The sequence below is a fragment of the Carettochelys insculpta genome, chromosome 7 (assembly GCF_033958435.1).
Source record: "Carettochelys insculpta isolate YL-2023 chromosome 7, ASM3395843v1, whole genome shotgun sequence".
NCBI lineage: Eukaryota > Metazoa > Chordata > Testudines > Carettochelyidae > Carettochelys > Carettochelys insculpta.
In genome coordinates, this window is record NC_134143.1 from 17,070,462 (window position 1) to 17,084,053 (window position 13,592).

The window sequence follows — 13,592 nt, forward strand, 5'->3', positions numbered from 1 at the left end:
TGAAATTCTGTCCCCACTGACTGTGGCAAGCCTACAATTTCACCCTTTGTAAGAAAGAGCCCTTTCCCCAAAGAGTTTGCCATTTATGATTCAAGCGAGAAAATAAAAACCTCACACATATCTAATGAATACAGGGTAATCAAACAGATTGTAACTTATTGCACAGGCCCAGGGCATTGTCTTTTACTCTTGGGCTGTGGCCACACTTGACCAAAACTCTGAAATGGCCATGCTGATGGCCAAATGGAAGAAATACTCATGAGGCACTGAACTCAATATTCAGTGTCTCATTAGCATTCGCACGGTGCTGGCTGTGGCACTTCGAAAGTGCTGCTTTCGAAAGTACATGGCTCAATGTGGCTACACGGGGGTCCTTTTTGAAAGGACCCTGCACATTTCGAAATCCCCTTATTCCTCTGGATTTCGAAATGTGTGGTGTCCTTTTGAAAAGGACCCCCATGTAGCCGCGCTGAGCTGCGCACATTAGAAAGCAGTGCTTTCAAAGCGCCACAGCTGGCAGCATGCGAATTCAATTCGATTCAGCGCCAGTATTCTTTAGCATGGCCATTTCAAAGTTGTGGCCACAGCCTTGGTATCTAAAGAAGTGTAATGCTCTGGATACAGTCTAAATTCTTGTTCCTTTTGCCAAGGACTTCAGTACAGTGCTAGGACTTTAATACAGCATTAGGCTAATGTACTGAGATTAATGTCAGTGTTTGCCGTTTGCTGACCAGTATCTCTATAATGAGGCTTAATGAAAACAATAATTAAGATCGCGTTTTTAAAATGTTCTTTGCAGATTTTAAAGCAATTTTACAACGGAGGCCAGTAGCATTATCCTAATTTTGCAGGCAACAAAACCGAAGCTCAGAGGCAAAGCTACTTGCCTAAGGTGCCCCAGCATGTCATTGGCAGAATGAATAGAATTCAGGTCTCCGAGGTCTCAGTCCAGTGCTGAGTGCTAGAAGGCCCTCTCTTTAATGTAAGGTAACGCTTTCCAATGGTTTAAGCACAGAACTGGCAGTGAGAAGACCTGAGTTCTGTTCTTGCCTCTCCTACTCACTTGAAGCATTTTCTTGGTCAAGTCACATCACTCCCCATGAGTTTTGCCATCTGAGAGAAAGGGGTAACTTTCAGAAGGATGTCAAATTCTTGATGAAAATTGTCATCTGCTGCACAGTAAATTGTTTACCTAATACGGAGCAGAAGCCTGATAATCAGAATCACATGGGCTAATGCTATACCATTTGTTGATATGATACTGATTCTAGTGCAATAGTTTGATTGGGAGCTAACTGCCCTGTGGTATGGAACTAAATAATGGTTCTGCTGGAATGAACAATTGGATTCAAGTAAACTACTTCCCTGGAAAGTCTGTGGCTAATTACTTTTGTTCCCTATTACTGTCATTATTAGCTACTCCCATCTGCAGGCGCACTATTCGCACTATCATTGTTAAAATTGTGCGATTGTTGTCATTAGTTTAGAAGTATCTTCCAGCATTCAGGTGAATTGTAAATGCTGAACTATGGCACTTATCAGTGGACCTTATTTTGGTGCAAGGACTGAAGTTTAATTTACATGGGAGGATTCTAGTTTAAGTGGGGGAAATGTGAACATCCTGACAGTGTTTTATTCCATGAGATAAATTTATAGTGCAAAAATTCAAACAATCAATGGGTAAAAAAAAAATCCCTAAGAGAATTCATCCAACAAAAATTACATTAACCAAGGTTGACAGCTCAGTAAACTCTAATTTCCAGTACAGCATTTTCCTTGGTTGTTAACTTGCAGCACCACACTGTAAGTGAAATTTAGTGATAGGGTTTCCAAGCTTAGTTTAGTGTTTGTTTGCTTACTTAGGAATGCACCCCTCCTCCAACCTTACCAGCCCCTTCAGTGCTATTTCTGTTGTTTGATTATACTGTGTGTAGGATGGCTGCCAGTTTTGCATTTTTGTTTATTTTTTTACCTGGTGAAAATAGGATGACACCTGGAAAAGTCCTGTGCAGTGAGACACTGTCCTCTTGTCTGACTCTTGTAACAGCATCTGAAATATTTGAATGTTAGATACTGAGGCCTTCATAGTAGCTTGTATTCTATTTGCTTTCATTTCTTGGTCTGTTTGTACATTTTGTCACTGTCAATAGCATTTCACAACAGATGGATTGTTGTTTTCAATGAATTCTGTAAGGAAAACCTCCCCCTGCATAAGCTGAACAGAAATTCAAGATCCGATACGCATACTTGATTTTGAAGCAGAGCATTTATTCTGTTCAGTCAATGTTTTGGGTGTACAAACAAAAAAAACCTCAAGTACGCCTGTAAACATCATACATTATGATAGGCTCAACCTCTAGCCTTTTTTATCTAGAGGAAACTTCTAGCTAATTCTAAAATTCTGGCAGAGAGCTTGTAGTGGGCATTGCAAAAGAGTGAAGTCACAGGCTGGCAGCAGGGGAAAAAAAAACAGATAATTGGGCATAATATCTTCCCTGAAATGTAATGCTGTATCAAATCTTTTGTGGTTTGAGCTATCCATCAGGTTCTACCCCCTACTGTCCTATATGCCAACTCTTTTACATCTCATTTTATCTGATAGAGGTTTTTTTTAATCCTACAGGAAGACCCAAAATGGGAATTCCCTCGGAAGAATCTGGTTCTAGGCAAGACGCTAGGAGAAGGAGAATTTGGAAAGGTCGTCAAGGCAACAGCATTCAGACTCAAGGGGAAAGCCGGCTACACCACAGTGGCAGTGAAAATGCTCAAAGGTACATTTCCCCCCCAACCGGCTTGAAATGATTTGAAAGCTATTTGATAACCTTTAAATGTATTTGGCATTTGTCTATATGAATCCGGGGGCAGGCTTGCCAGTGTTCTGGCTGCGTTTTCCTGCAGCATTCTATTTATATACTGATATATTCCCATGGAAAAGAGAGTGTTGCATTGATGCAAACAATAATTTCCAAAGGCCCTAGTTTCTGCTGTGCAAGGACAATGTGACTTCCTGTGGCAATGCCTCTCATTTAAGTTATTGATTGAAGCATCATAAGGGCTTTTTAAAACTCTGCACGTTTCTTTGTATTACTCTGTCTCAATTCTTCTTCAAATATCTTAAGATCATTTGTGTGAGGTGCGTAGTGTTTTTAGAGACAGAACAGACCTATTAAATTGTCCTTCTACTTCCTGGGCTGTCAGAATTGATCTGATATATTTACTCCTTGGAGGTGTGGCTTGCTGGTTTTGAACTGGGGGCTGGAAATCAGGCAGTCCTGAGCTCTAATTCCAGGCTGGCCATGGTCAATTCTTGTTATCTCTCCTTAAATCTTCTGATCTGTGTAATGGTAAGTAATAAAATAATTACCCACCTAACACAGCTATAGAAACTCGCAATTAGGCAGTTTGTAAAGCACTTTGTATACACAGGGTAGCAGGGGCAACTGCTGCTTGTGGGGAGATGCGGGTATGTGGGCCATCCCATTAAACAAATAAAATTTTGGTGGGGGCATAGGGGTGCTGTGCATTTGCTGAGTGCTACCCTGAGTCACCTGTGGATGGTAGGATTTTTGTAAAGCACTCAGTGTTGCTCTAACTATGTAAAAACTTCTATTTGAAGCCAATGCTGAGTGCTTTTGAAAACCTCATCTGAAAAACTCTTACATAAGAGTTAAGAATTAAAGATTTAAGACTATTGTTTGGTCCACTTGAGTTTTAAATGCACAGAATCTGAGGCTACAGAGTTGGAAGAAGACCTCTAGTAGACAACTGCTGGTTGACGTGAAGAAGTTTCTCCGTGTGTCTATCTCTCCCTATTGCAGCTCCTTACATGAAGGAAACTGACCCATATGTCCTTCTTTTCAAACCCCATTCATACTCACCTTTCTCTCGTGTGTCACATTAAAAAGGAGAGCAAGCTAATGAAATAATGAGTTGTCATTCTCTGTAGACCAGAACAAGTATCATCATATTCCCCAGACAGAACAAGTGGTCAGCTGTGGTTTATGCCACATTTCACACCTATTAGCTATATCATCTGCACCATTTCAGTGAGAGTTACAGGTCACAAAAGGCAGATGGAGGCCTTCAGATTACATAAGGCCCCACAAAACCTAGGACTGGCCTAGCTGTTTTGACAGGGAGGTAATTGCTACTGAATTGTCCTGAAGAATAAGATAGAAGTGGAAAGTACAAAGAGAATATAACCCTGTTTTGTGATAGAATCTGATACTATTTCATAATGGTATGTAGTCTCTGTATACCCAGTAGATAAGCACTCTAAGAATAGGAGAGAAGCAATAAAAGTCTTGAAGAGTTCTTATTTTTGTTGGGGGGTAAGCACTGGGTGAATGACCTCAATTCCTAATTGCTTCTGTGAATAAAAAAATGCAATTATAATAGGAGAATTAGCATTTTTATTATGTGCAAGCTTAAAAAAAGTTCATTCTCTCTCTCTGAGTGTATGGAAAGTGCATGTTATATTAATTTACCAATGGAATAAATGTGTTATGAAATGCATGTCTAAATTTATAATAAGTCTTCTTTATAATGAGGATTCAGTAGAGATGAAATCAAAGACAGAGCATGCAGATGGAGCCTTGGAACTTAGTCTTGCAGAGGCAAAGACTAATACAGCTCCACATGCACACTAAAATAATCTTTTACATGACAATATGAATAGAAAATCCATAATCTTTACAACATGCCAAATTTATGTAGACATTTACACGTACTGGTGACTGTTTTTAGCAGGATTTACATCAGTAATATGTAACTGAGCTAAAAATGCTAAATATGCTGTTAAAAATGACATTCTTAATTTCAGTTACCTTAACACTTGACTTTCCCAATCTATTAATTGGAGCAGTATTCATAGCAGCCAGGGCTAAGCCTTTATTTCAGCACCCTCCTCTAATAAATTCACAAGGTGTTTCGAGTAATAGCACAAGCTCTAATGAATCCCTTTTCAATGCATATTTCTTTCCCAGGTAGCTTTTTCAAATGTGCCATGAGAGCTGGGTGGCCATCACGTTGGTCAACTTTGGTGTTGTGCTATTACTTTTACTTTGTTTTGAACAAAGACAATAAAAATAAAACAATAACGAAAAACCACTACCCTGGAATGTTCTCTAAAATGTTCTATGTTGGCAGATACCCAAGGGATAGTGTAACTCAGTCAGGTCCACAGTACCTATCCTCTGCTTTTTGAAGTCAGTAGAAAGGTGTCTGTTGACTTGAATGGCTATTGGATCAGGCACAGTATAAATGAGTACACATTCAAGATGAAATTCATCCTCCTACACAGAACAAGGCCCTTCATGCCTTTTAATCTCTGAGATGTGACACTGTCAGAGAAAGTGTGTTGAGAAGCTTCCTGCTCATGCTTAGAAGCACCTGTCATGGTGTAGAACACCAGACCCCCATAGCATACAATCTAAGATGGACATAGCCAGGCAGATGAGTAAGCAGGAATAGGCAAACAGCCTGCTGGCAACATCCAACCCATCAGCCATTTTAATCAGGTCCTCAAGCTTCCATCAGGCAGTGGGGTTGGAGGTTTGTCCTGCTCTGTGCAGCTCCTGGAAGCCGCAGCGTGTCCTGCTTCTGGACAGCTTCTATACATAGGGTCAGCCAGAGGGCTCCATGTGATGCCCCTGCACAGCTCCCATTGGCTGTGAACTGTGGCCAGTGGGAACTTCAGGGGTGGTGCATGTGGATGTCAGGGCAGTGCACAGAGCTGCTCAGTTGTGCCTCTACGTAGGAGTCGGCTGAAAGGGGAACATGCCACTGCTTCTGGGAGCTGCCTGAGGAGTTCAGTTCAGGCCAAAGCCACAAACCCTGAGCCCTCCCACAATGCCCCAACATGCTGCCCTAGCCCAGATCCTCTTCCTGTCTCCAAATCCCTTGTTCCCAACCCAGAGGTCACTCCTACACCCCTAATCCTTCATCCCCAGCTGAGAGCCTGCACCCCCAGCTAGAGTCCTGGCTCCATCTCCACATTCATACCCCTGCCTCAGCCCAGAATCTCCTCCCATATACTAAGCACCTAATTTCTGGCCCTGTACCAGGGCCTGTACGCATAGATGGAGCCAGCATCCCCAATCACCATCTCAAGAGCATTTATAGCCCCGAATGAAATTTCCGTATCCTAATGTGGCCTTCAGGCCAAAAAGTTTACTCCTCCCTCCCTCCACTCTTTAGTCTGACGGTTGGACTGAGAGGTGGGAGTCCAGAATTCAAATCTCCCTCTGCCTGATGTGCAGAATGAGATTTTAACTTTTGTCTCCCACATCGCAGATGAGTGTACCAACTACTGGGCTAAGAGTTATAAAGGGGGCCCATGGCCACCTCCAGCTGCGCCTGCTGTTTTGTGAATGACCTTTAATTCCCAAAAATATGCTATATATTTGAGAGAGTTAATCTGTTCAAGAATGCCTCCTAAATGGTAAGAGTTAGTGCAACTCACACACCTATGTGAGGCTAGCTTTCCCATGTAATAGTACCTAGACCACTTCATAGAGAGAGAATGTGTCCTCCACAGCCTAGCTAAGAGCCAGTTGGCCTTTAGCTCAAGCTGTAGAGGCATCTGCACTGAGGTCCCAGGTACAAGTCTGCCTGAGGGCGGTTGCACTAGCACTCCCAAATTGAGTGTGTAGCTTCCTCTTCTAACTTAAAGCAAGGTTAGGGTTTGGCTGCGCCAGAAAAATGAGATGTGCCTTAAATGGGGGAAGCAGGTGGATGTGGGACAGAAAATTGTACTGTATAATGACTACAAGGGGAAGCCAGGTAAGGGTTTAGTTGAGCCAAGAAAATGGGATGTGCCTGGAATGGGATTGTCTTGTCATAAAACTACAGAAAAGAGGCACAATCAACAGGCAGGGGAAAGGGACTGGCTGGGGACATGCACCCCTCCACTGGAGCTGCAGCAGCCATGGAGAGATGCTTCTTACCTGGTCTCCAAGCTGTTGCGGTAAGAGGGGGCTGGGGCAGTCCTCTTTCCCTGGGGTAGCCTGCATCCCAGACCCCTCATACCCACTCCCACCCCAGAGCAATGATTTAAAAGAAGAGAAAAAACACAATCGAGTTAAGGACCTGAGCAATGCAGGGTAAGTCTTCTAGTACATATCTATTTTGGCCAAAATTAGGCGGATTTGTGTCAAATTCATGAATAGTTTTGGGTCATCTGAAAATGCATTTCCCAGCAAATTGGCCATAAACTGAAATATTTCACTCAACTCTTCTTGTCAAAGATATGAATGAAGAGTCAGGCCCTGTCTCTTTTCTGAAAACCATTACAAAGTGACACCTTACAGTACATAAGGGAGAGATCTGACCAGTCATGGTGACTGCCTTACACGGCCCTCATACTAGGGATCAGGTGTCCATTTTGCTGCTGGGAGAACTAGCTTTCAGTATGAAATCCTGCAAAACGTGAACCCATGAACTCTGGGATTGTGATTGAGCACCTCAGTCACTCCATAGCACAGGTAGTAGGAGGCTAATCTATAGTTCAGGCTGTAAATGGCACATTCTTTTTTTCAGTGTTTTACTAACTAGGTTTCTGTTTTTTGACACTTTCCATAGAAAATGCTTCCCAAAGTGAGCTGCGAGACCTGCTGTCTGAGTTCAACCTCTTGAAACAGGTTAACCACCCGCATGTCATCAAACTATATGGAGCATGCAGTCAGGATGGTGAGTGGCAGCCTCTAATTTTCAAGGGAGAAACAAAGTCTCAACACCTTTAAAAATCTACTAGTGGTGGTGAGTGAGAATAAGTGAGTTTGAATGACGAATCCTAATTTCAGGAAAACTGCCCATAGATTTTGTGGATGCCACGTATTTAAACAGAGAGAAACTGGTTGTGATTCTAAAGCTATTTTAAAATATTTCATGGCCAGACTCTGTATCCTAAGGTATGTCTACACAGTAAAGTTATTTTGAAATAACCATTCTATTAATTTTAAAATAGTGGTTGGCTTATTTCTAAATTGGTAAACCTCATTCTATGGGGAATAGTGCCTATTTCAAATTAGGGGCTGTTAAAACAGGGAATAGAGACTATTTCGAAATAAATCATAGTGGCCGTGTCTACACATGCACGCTACTTTGAAGTAGCGGCGCCAACTTCGAAATAGCTCCCGTCACGGCTACATGTGTTGGGCGCTATTTCGAAGTTGAAATAGACGTTAGGTGGCGAGACGTCGAAGTCGCTAACCCCATGAGGGGATGGGAATAGCGCCCTACTTCAAAGTTGAATGTCGAAGTAGGGCACGTGTAGACGATCTGCGTCCCGCACCATCGAAATAGCGGGGTCCGCCATGGTGGCCATCAGCTGAGGGGTTGAGAGACGCTCTCTCTCCAGCCCCTGCGGGGCTCTATGGTCATCGTGTGCAGCAGCCCTTAGCCCAGGGCTTCTGGCTGCTGCTGCCGCAGCTGGGGATCCATGCTGCATGCACAGGGTCTGCAACCAGTTGTCGGCTCTGTGGATCTTGTGTTGTTTAGTGCAGCTGTGTCTGGGAGGGGGCCCTTTAAGGGAGTGGCTTGTTGTTGAGTCTGCCCTGTGACCCTGTTTGCAGCTGTTCCTGGCACCCTTATTTTGATGTGTGCTACTTTGGCGTGTAGACGTTCCCTCGCAGCGCCTATTTCGATGTGGTGCTGCCCAACGTCGAAGTTGAACGTCGACGTTGCAAGCCCTGGAGGATGTGTAGACGTTATTCATCAAAATAGACTATTTTGATGTAGCGTGCACGTGTAGACGTAGCCAGTGTGTCCTGCACTACATTCCCCTTTTGGAGGAGAAATGCAAATGAGGGTGATTGAAAATGCAAATGAAGCGCTGATTTACAAATCTTGCAGTTCATTTGCATAATCTCACACGATCACATTTCTGGAAGAGACTTTTCCGAGAGCAAAAACAGCAAAATAGGAAGAAGGGTTCTTTCGGAAATGGGAGTTTTCTCTGAAGGAATCCCATCTACATGTCTGTTTTTGCTTTTGTAAAAGTCTCGTCAGGAAACATGATCACGTGAGATTATGCAAATGAAGCATGAGATTTGTAAATCAGCACTTCATTTACATTTTCAATCTCCCTCATTTGCATTCCTCCTCTGAAAGGGGAATGTAATGTAGATAGAGCCTATGGCCGTTTCTACATAGGGAGCTAATGCTAATACAGGGAGTGAAAGATGCTAATGAGGTGCAGATGCAAATTCCCCGTGCCTCATTAGCATGATTTCATGTGATTTGGAGTCCAGAAGACCGTTCTTCCGGACTCCAAAATGCCATGTAGAAGTGCGGCCCCAGGTGGGCATTTCCAGAAGGAAGCCCTTCTTCCAGAGGCCCCTTCTTCCTGAAAATTTTTGGGAAGAAGGGGCCTCTGGAAGGAGGATTTCCTTCCGGAAGACACCCCCCCGGGGCCGCACTTCTACATGGCGTTTTGGAGTCCAGAAGAACGGTCTTCTGGACTCCAAATCACAAGACTTTATGCAAATGAGATGCAGGGAATTTGCATCCACACTTCATTAGCATCTTTTCCTTCCTGTATTAGCATGCCACTTCCAAAGGAAGTGGCCTGTGTAGAAACGGCCTATGTGTTTAGACTATGTATTTCAAAATAGCTAAGTGCTATTTTGTGTGTAGCAGCATTATTTTGAAATAAGCTAATCCAGAATAGCTCTTTCGGAATAGCTTATTTTGATATAAGGCTGCTGTGTAGACATACCCCAATAGCACCAGAAGGCTCAAGGCAGGGATTGGAGCACGGTATTGCTGTGTGTCGTGTAAGCAAGCAGACAAGAGACATCCTGCCATCTAACACCAGACTAGCTTGCTTGCTGGTCAGTTTCACTTTCTGCACTAGCATGATTCTGTCCTGTTGTGCTTACCTGAACGCTCATATTTGTCAAAGGCTTGTTTCTCTAGTGTGTACAGTACCTTGCTGCAAATATGTGGTGGAAAGAATTTTCAGAAAATATAAACAGCCTAAGAAGCAAACTTTCAGTGCAGATCATGGAGATCTAGCTAAAAATTCCCATTAATTTTAAATTGAATTGCATGGCAATATCCTTTTGGCATAAAGTATATGCTCTATGTTGATCTTTCAGTTGTCATGGAGCATGAGTCATTTACAGGACCACAAATTCTTAAGATGTCACTGTTAGTTTTGGAGGCATGTGAAATTTAGGATTCTACAGCTGGGAGACTTAGATTTTAAAAGCAGGGTTGATCTTAACTAACCTTGTGGATGGAATAAAACTAGTGCACTGTGAGTTGTTTGAGTCGAACACTTCCCATAAATATGAAGGTAATTCATTAATGCACCGGAGTGGGAAGGCTGTGATACAGCTGACAAATATATTCAGCATTAGAGCACTGAGTTGATATTACTCCTGTGGGTGGTGGGGAGGAGAAGCTTGCTAATGGATTGAAATGTCAGGGTTTGTGTTGAGAACCTACACTTGAGTGCTTAGAAAGGCGCCTTAATTAGCATGCTGGAAGGAGAACATGCTTTGTGAGCTAAATAGCACAGGCTCCAGAAAGTAATTTTGCTTTCTTTTTACATCGTTTCTTAAATAATGTCTTATACTGACTTGATTTTTAACTACTTGTGAAAGAAAATTAAAAGATCAAAGCTAAGGCATTCTACTCATCAGGCTACTATTTCTTCTCTGTTACTTCAGTGTGAATCTTGAGTCTTTCCACTGACTTTAGTGGACTTCTGGATTTATACTCAGATGAATGAAAAGAACATATTGTGACCCAACATCTCTTTGCCCCAAAATCTGTGCAACTATTTTTTGCACAAATGAACTGCATTATTGAGATGTTCACGTCACATGCATGTTTTTTTAAAACAGTCTTTCTACTTGTTTTCTTGAGTCCTCCTGACCTTTTAGAAGACATTATCTTCTAATGAATGTGACTATTGTGAATGTGACATTATATTCTAGTGAATGTGACTATTCACCTGTCTCACACAAGCAGGATTTGACCTACAATTAGCTGCAACACTGCACATATGCACATATGTGTGGCTCCATCAGTAGAACCAAAAAAGCATAAAATAAGCATGTCACTAACCAGATAAGTGAATTCCCAGCTAATGATAAAATATGTTAGATGCACGCCAACACATACACAAAATGAGGCATGTCGCATGGGAAATCATGGAGAATATGTTTTGCAACTGACTTCAGTGGGAGCAGGATTTCATTCCAAATATTTAGCATGACACGTGTCCTTCACTGGATTAATTTTTTACGTGAGCCAATGTAGAATTTAATAATTACTGCTAGTGCATCAAAATTTAATCCATGTCTGGACAGGATAAAACCTAGTTCACTCTAATTTTCTATATAGATCACACACACATTTTTCCTTCCGTGACCGTTTTTATTCTTTGCAAACATGCTCCCCATAGCCAAACAATGACAATATTTGAGACTGTGCTATGAGGCCTACAAAATAACTCAACATCAGATCAGAGGCAGATTAGGGATTTGTGAGGCCCTGAGCTAGAACAAATGGGGTTCCCTTCTTACCCCTTTCATCTGTATTCTTCCCCCCCACGGACTCTTGCATGATCAGGGCTGGCCCATGTGTTTTTGGAAACCTGCATGACACCTTCTCAATCGGTATAGAGAAAAATTAGAAGTCCAGAATAAAATTTTAACCTTTATTTGCTTGGCATTCAAACTGAACAATGTAAAAATAAAAATCAATGTATTGATTTTGTTCTACTTTTCATTAATCCCAATACAATTATGGGGTAAACTGACCAGTAGTTCAAAGTTTTAACCATTTTGAGTTGTACACAGTGTTTCTGCTCAGTGATACAAACAGCTGCATTTCAAGTTGCAAGTGTCTTCATTCTGAAGGAACTGATTTTAGGGAAGCTGTGAAAATCTTTACTCCTTGATACTCAAGGAAGTCGTGTTTTACATTGTAACCGTTTTGCCATCAATTTGTGTAACATTTAGAACTTTGCTTTTCATCCTTTTACTCTTGCAAATTGGACAATACGTTGTCTGAAGTTGTCTACACTTCTGCAAAGATCGATAAGGGTCGGTCTTCTGGAGTTTGATTTTGTGCATCTGGTAAAGGCACACAAAATCGATCTGTCTGGGGTCAGCAGTCAACGCCTGCTATTGCAAGGAGTAAGGGAGGTCGACGGGAAAAACAGATGGTTGGATATTTGGATAACCGGAAACGTCGGCTAATGGGCGAGCCAGCTGCTGTCTGCCCGGGGTGTCAGGGAGCACTGCCAGCTGCCACAGGGTGGGCTGCTGGCTGCTGCAGGCTGGGCTCCCTGGAGAAGGCTGCTGGCTGTCACAGGGACAGCTGCTCAGGGCTGGCTGGCAGAGCAGGGCTGGCTGCAGTGGGACTGATGGAGTGATTATTCAACTTTCAGTTATCCAACATTCCATTTCATCTGACATCACCCTGCTCCCCCAGCCCAGCAGCAACCTGCCTGCTGGCCTGGGGGAGTGGGGTGGTGTCACATAAAACAAAATGCTCTATAACTAGGGGTTGGATAATTAGGGTCTGCTGTATTTCCATGCACAGTTCTGTTCCACAATGTGAAATAAGTAATGTAACTCAGCTCCTGACATAGCAATGAGGCACTGTTTTACAAGTACAATACTGTATCCGATACTAAAATTTGTAAGTGATAACATACTAACATATAGTTTTAAATAAGGAAAAAAATTGCTTCCACCTAATTTGGCACCTCTTAAAGGCTAGCACCCTAGGTGACTGCCTAGTTTACCTATACTGTCAGGCTTGCTCTGCCTGCCAGGGAGCAGAGTTGGGGTTTGGGGGCTTGCCCTGCTCTGTCAGCCCAGTGCTCCTGGAGAGGAGTGTGGTTGGAACACAGGGGCTTCCCCCACTTCCTGGCAGGAGTGCCGGGTTGGTGGGGGGTGGGTCAATGTGGGGTACCCCAACTGGCCAGGACCACTGTAGCAAATAGGCAGCTGATGGGGTGAGGCTACTGGCTATGATACTGAACAGTACTGTCTCATTGTTTCCTTAAAAACAGGCACTGCTTGGTGAGTGGTGAGCCATATAGGATACTTACACTAGAGTTCTGAAGCGAAAACACAAGGCTAGAATAGAAACGGTTTCACAACTTCAGCTTTGGTATGTGTTGCTAGGTGCACTCTGTACCTCTGAGTAGTTATGTAGTATTTGGGCTTAGCATGAGAGAATTCCCATAGGATGTCCACTCAAGTACATGTTTGCACAGTTCTAAATCTGAGTCCTTCCTATGCCATCTGATGTTGCCAAGGGAATGAACAAGGTTCTGCCAGTCCTGCCTATTGTGCTGTTTGCCAGAATGGCTACTTACTATTTTTCTGTCATTTAATATTTTTAAAGGAGAGTTGTTGGTCCTTCTCGCAAACCTTAAACTAAGGGACCAGTGGAGTCCTTTTCATCTGAGCCCTGCCTAGCTTTGATGATGTTATTGGGAGTTCATAGAATCCTAGGGCTGGAAAGGATCTCAGGAGGTCATCGAGTCCAGCTCCTTGCCTAAAGCAGGGTCAACCCCAACTAAATCATCCCAGCCAGGACTTTGTTAAGCCAGGACTTAAAAA

General features: G+C 42.8%; 1 protein-coding gene across 1 annotated transcript in view; it reads left to right on the top strand.

The window, feature by feature from the left end:
* RET (ret proto-oncogene) overlaps positions 1-13,592 on the top strand; it is a 129,326-nt gene that overhangs the window by 100,832 nt on the left and 14,902 nt on the right. The window contains exons 12-13 of the mRNA XM_075000075.1: positions 2,624-2,771; positions 7,582-7,689. Coding sequence (XP_074856176.1) covers positions 2,624-2,771; positions 7,582-7,689 — 256 coding nt within the window. The remainder of the gene's footprint in view (positions 1-2,623; positions 2,772-7,581; positions 7,690-13,592) is intronic.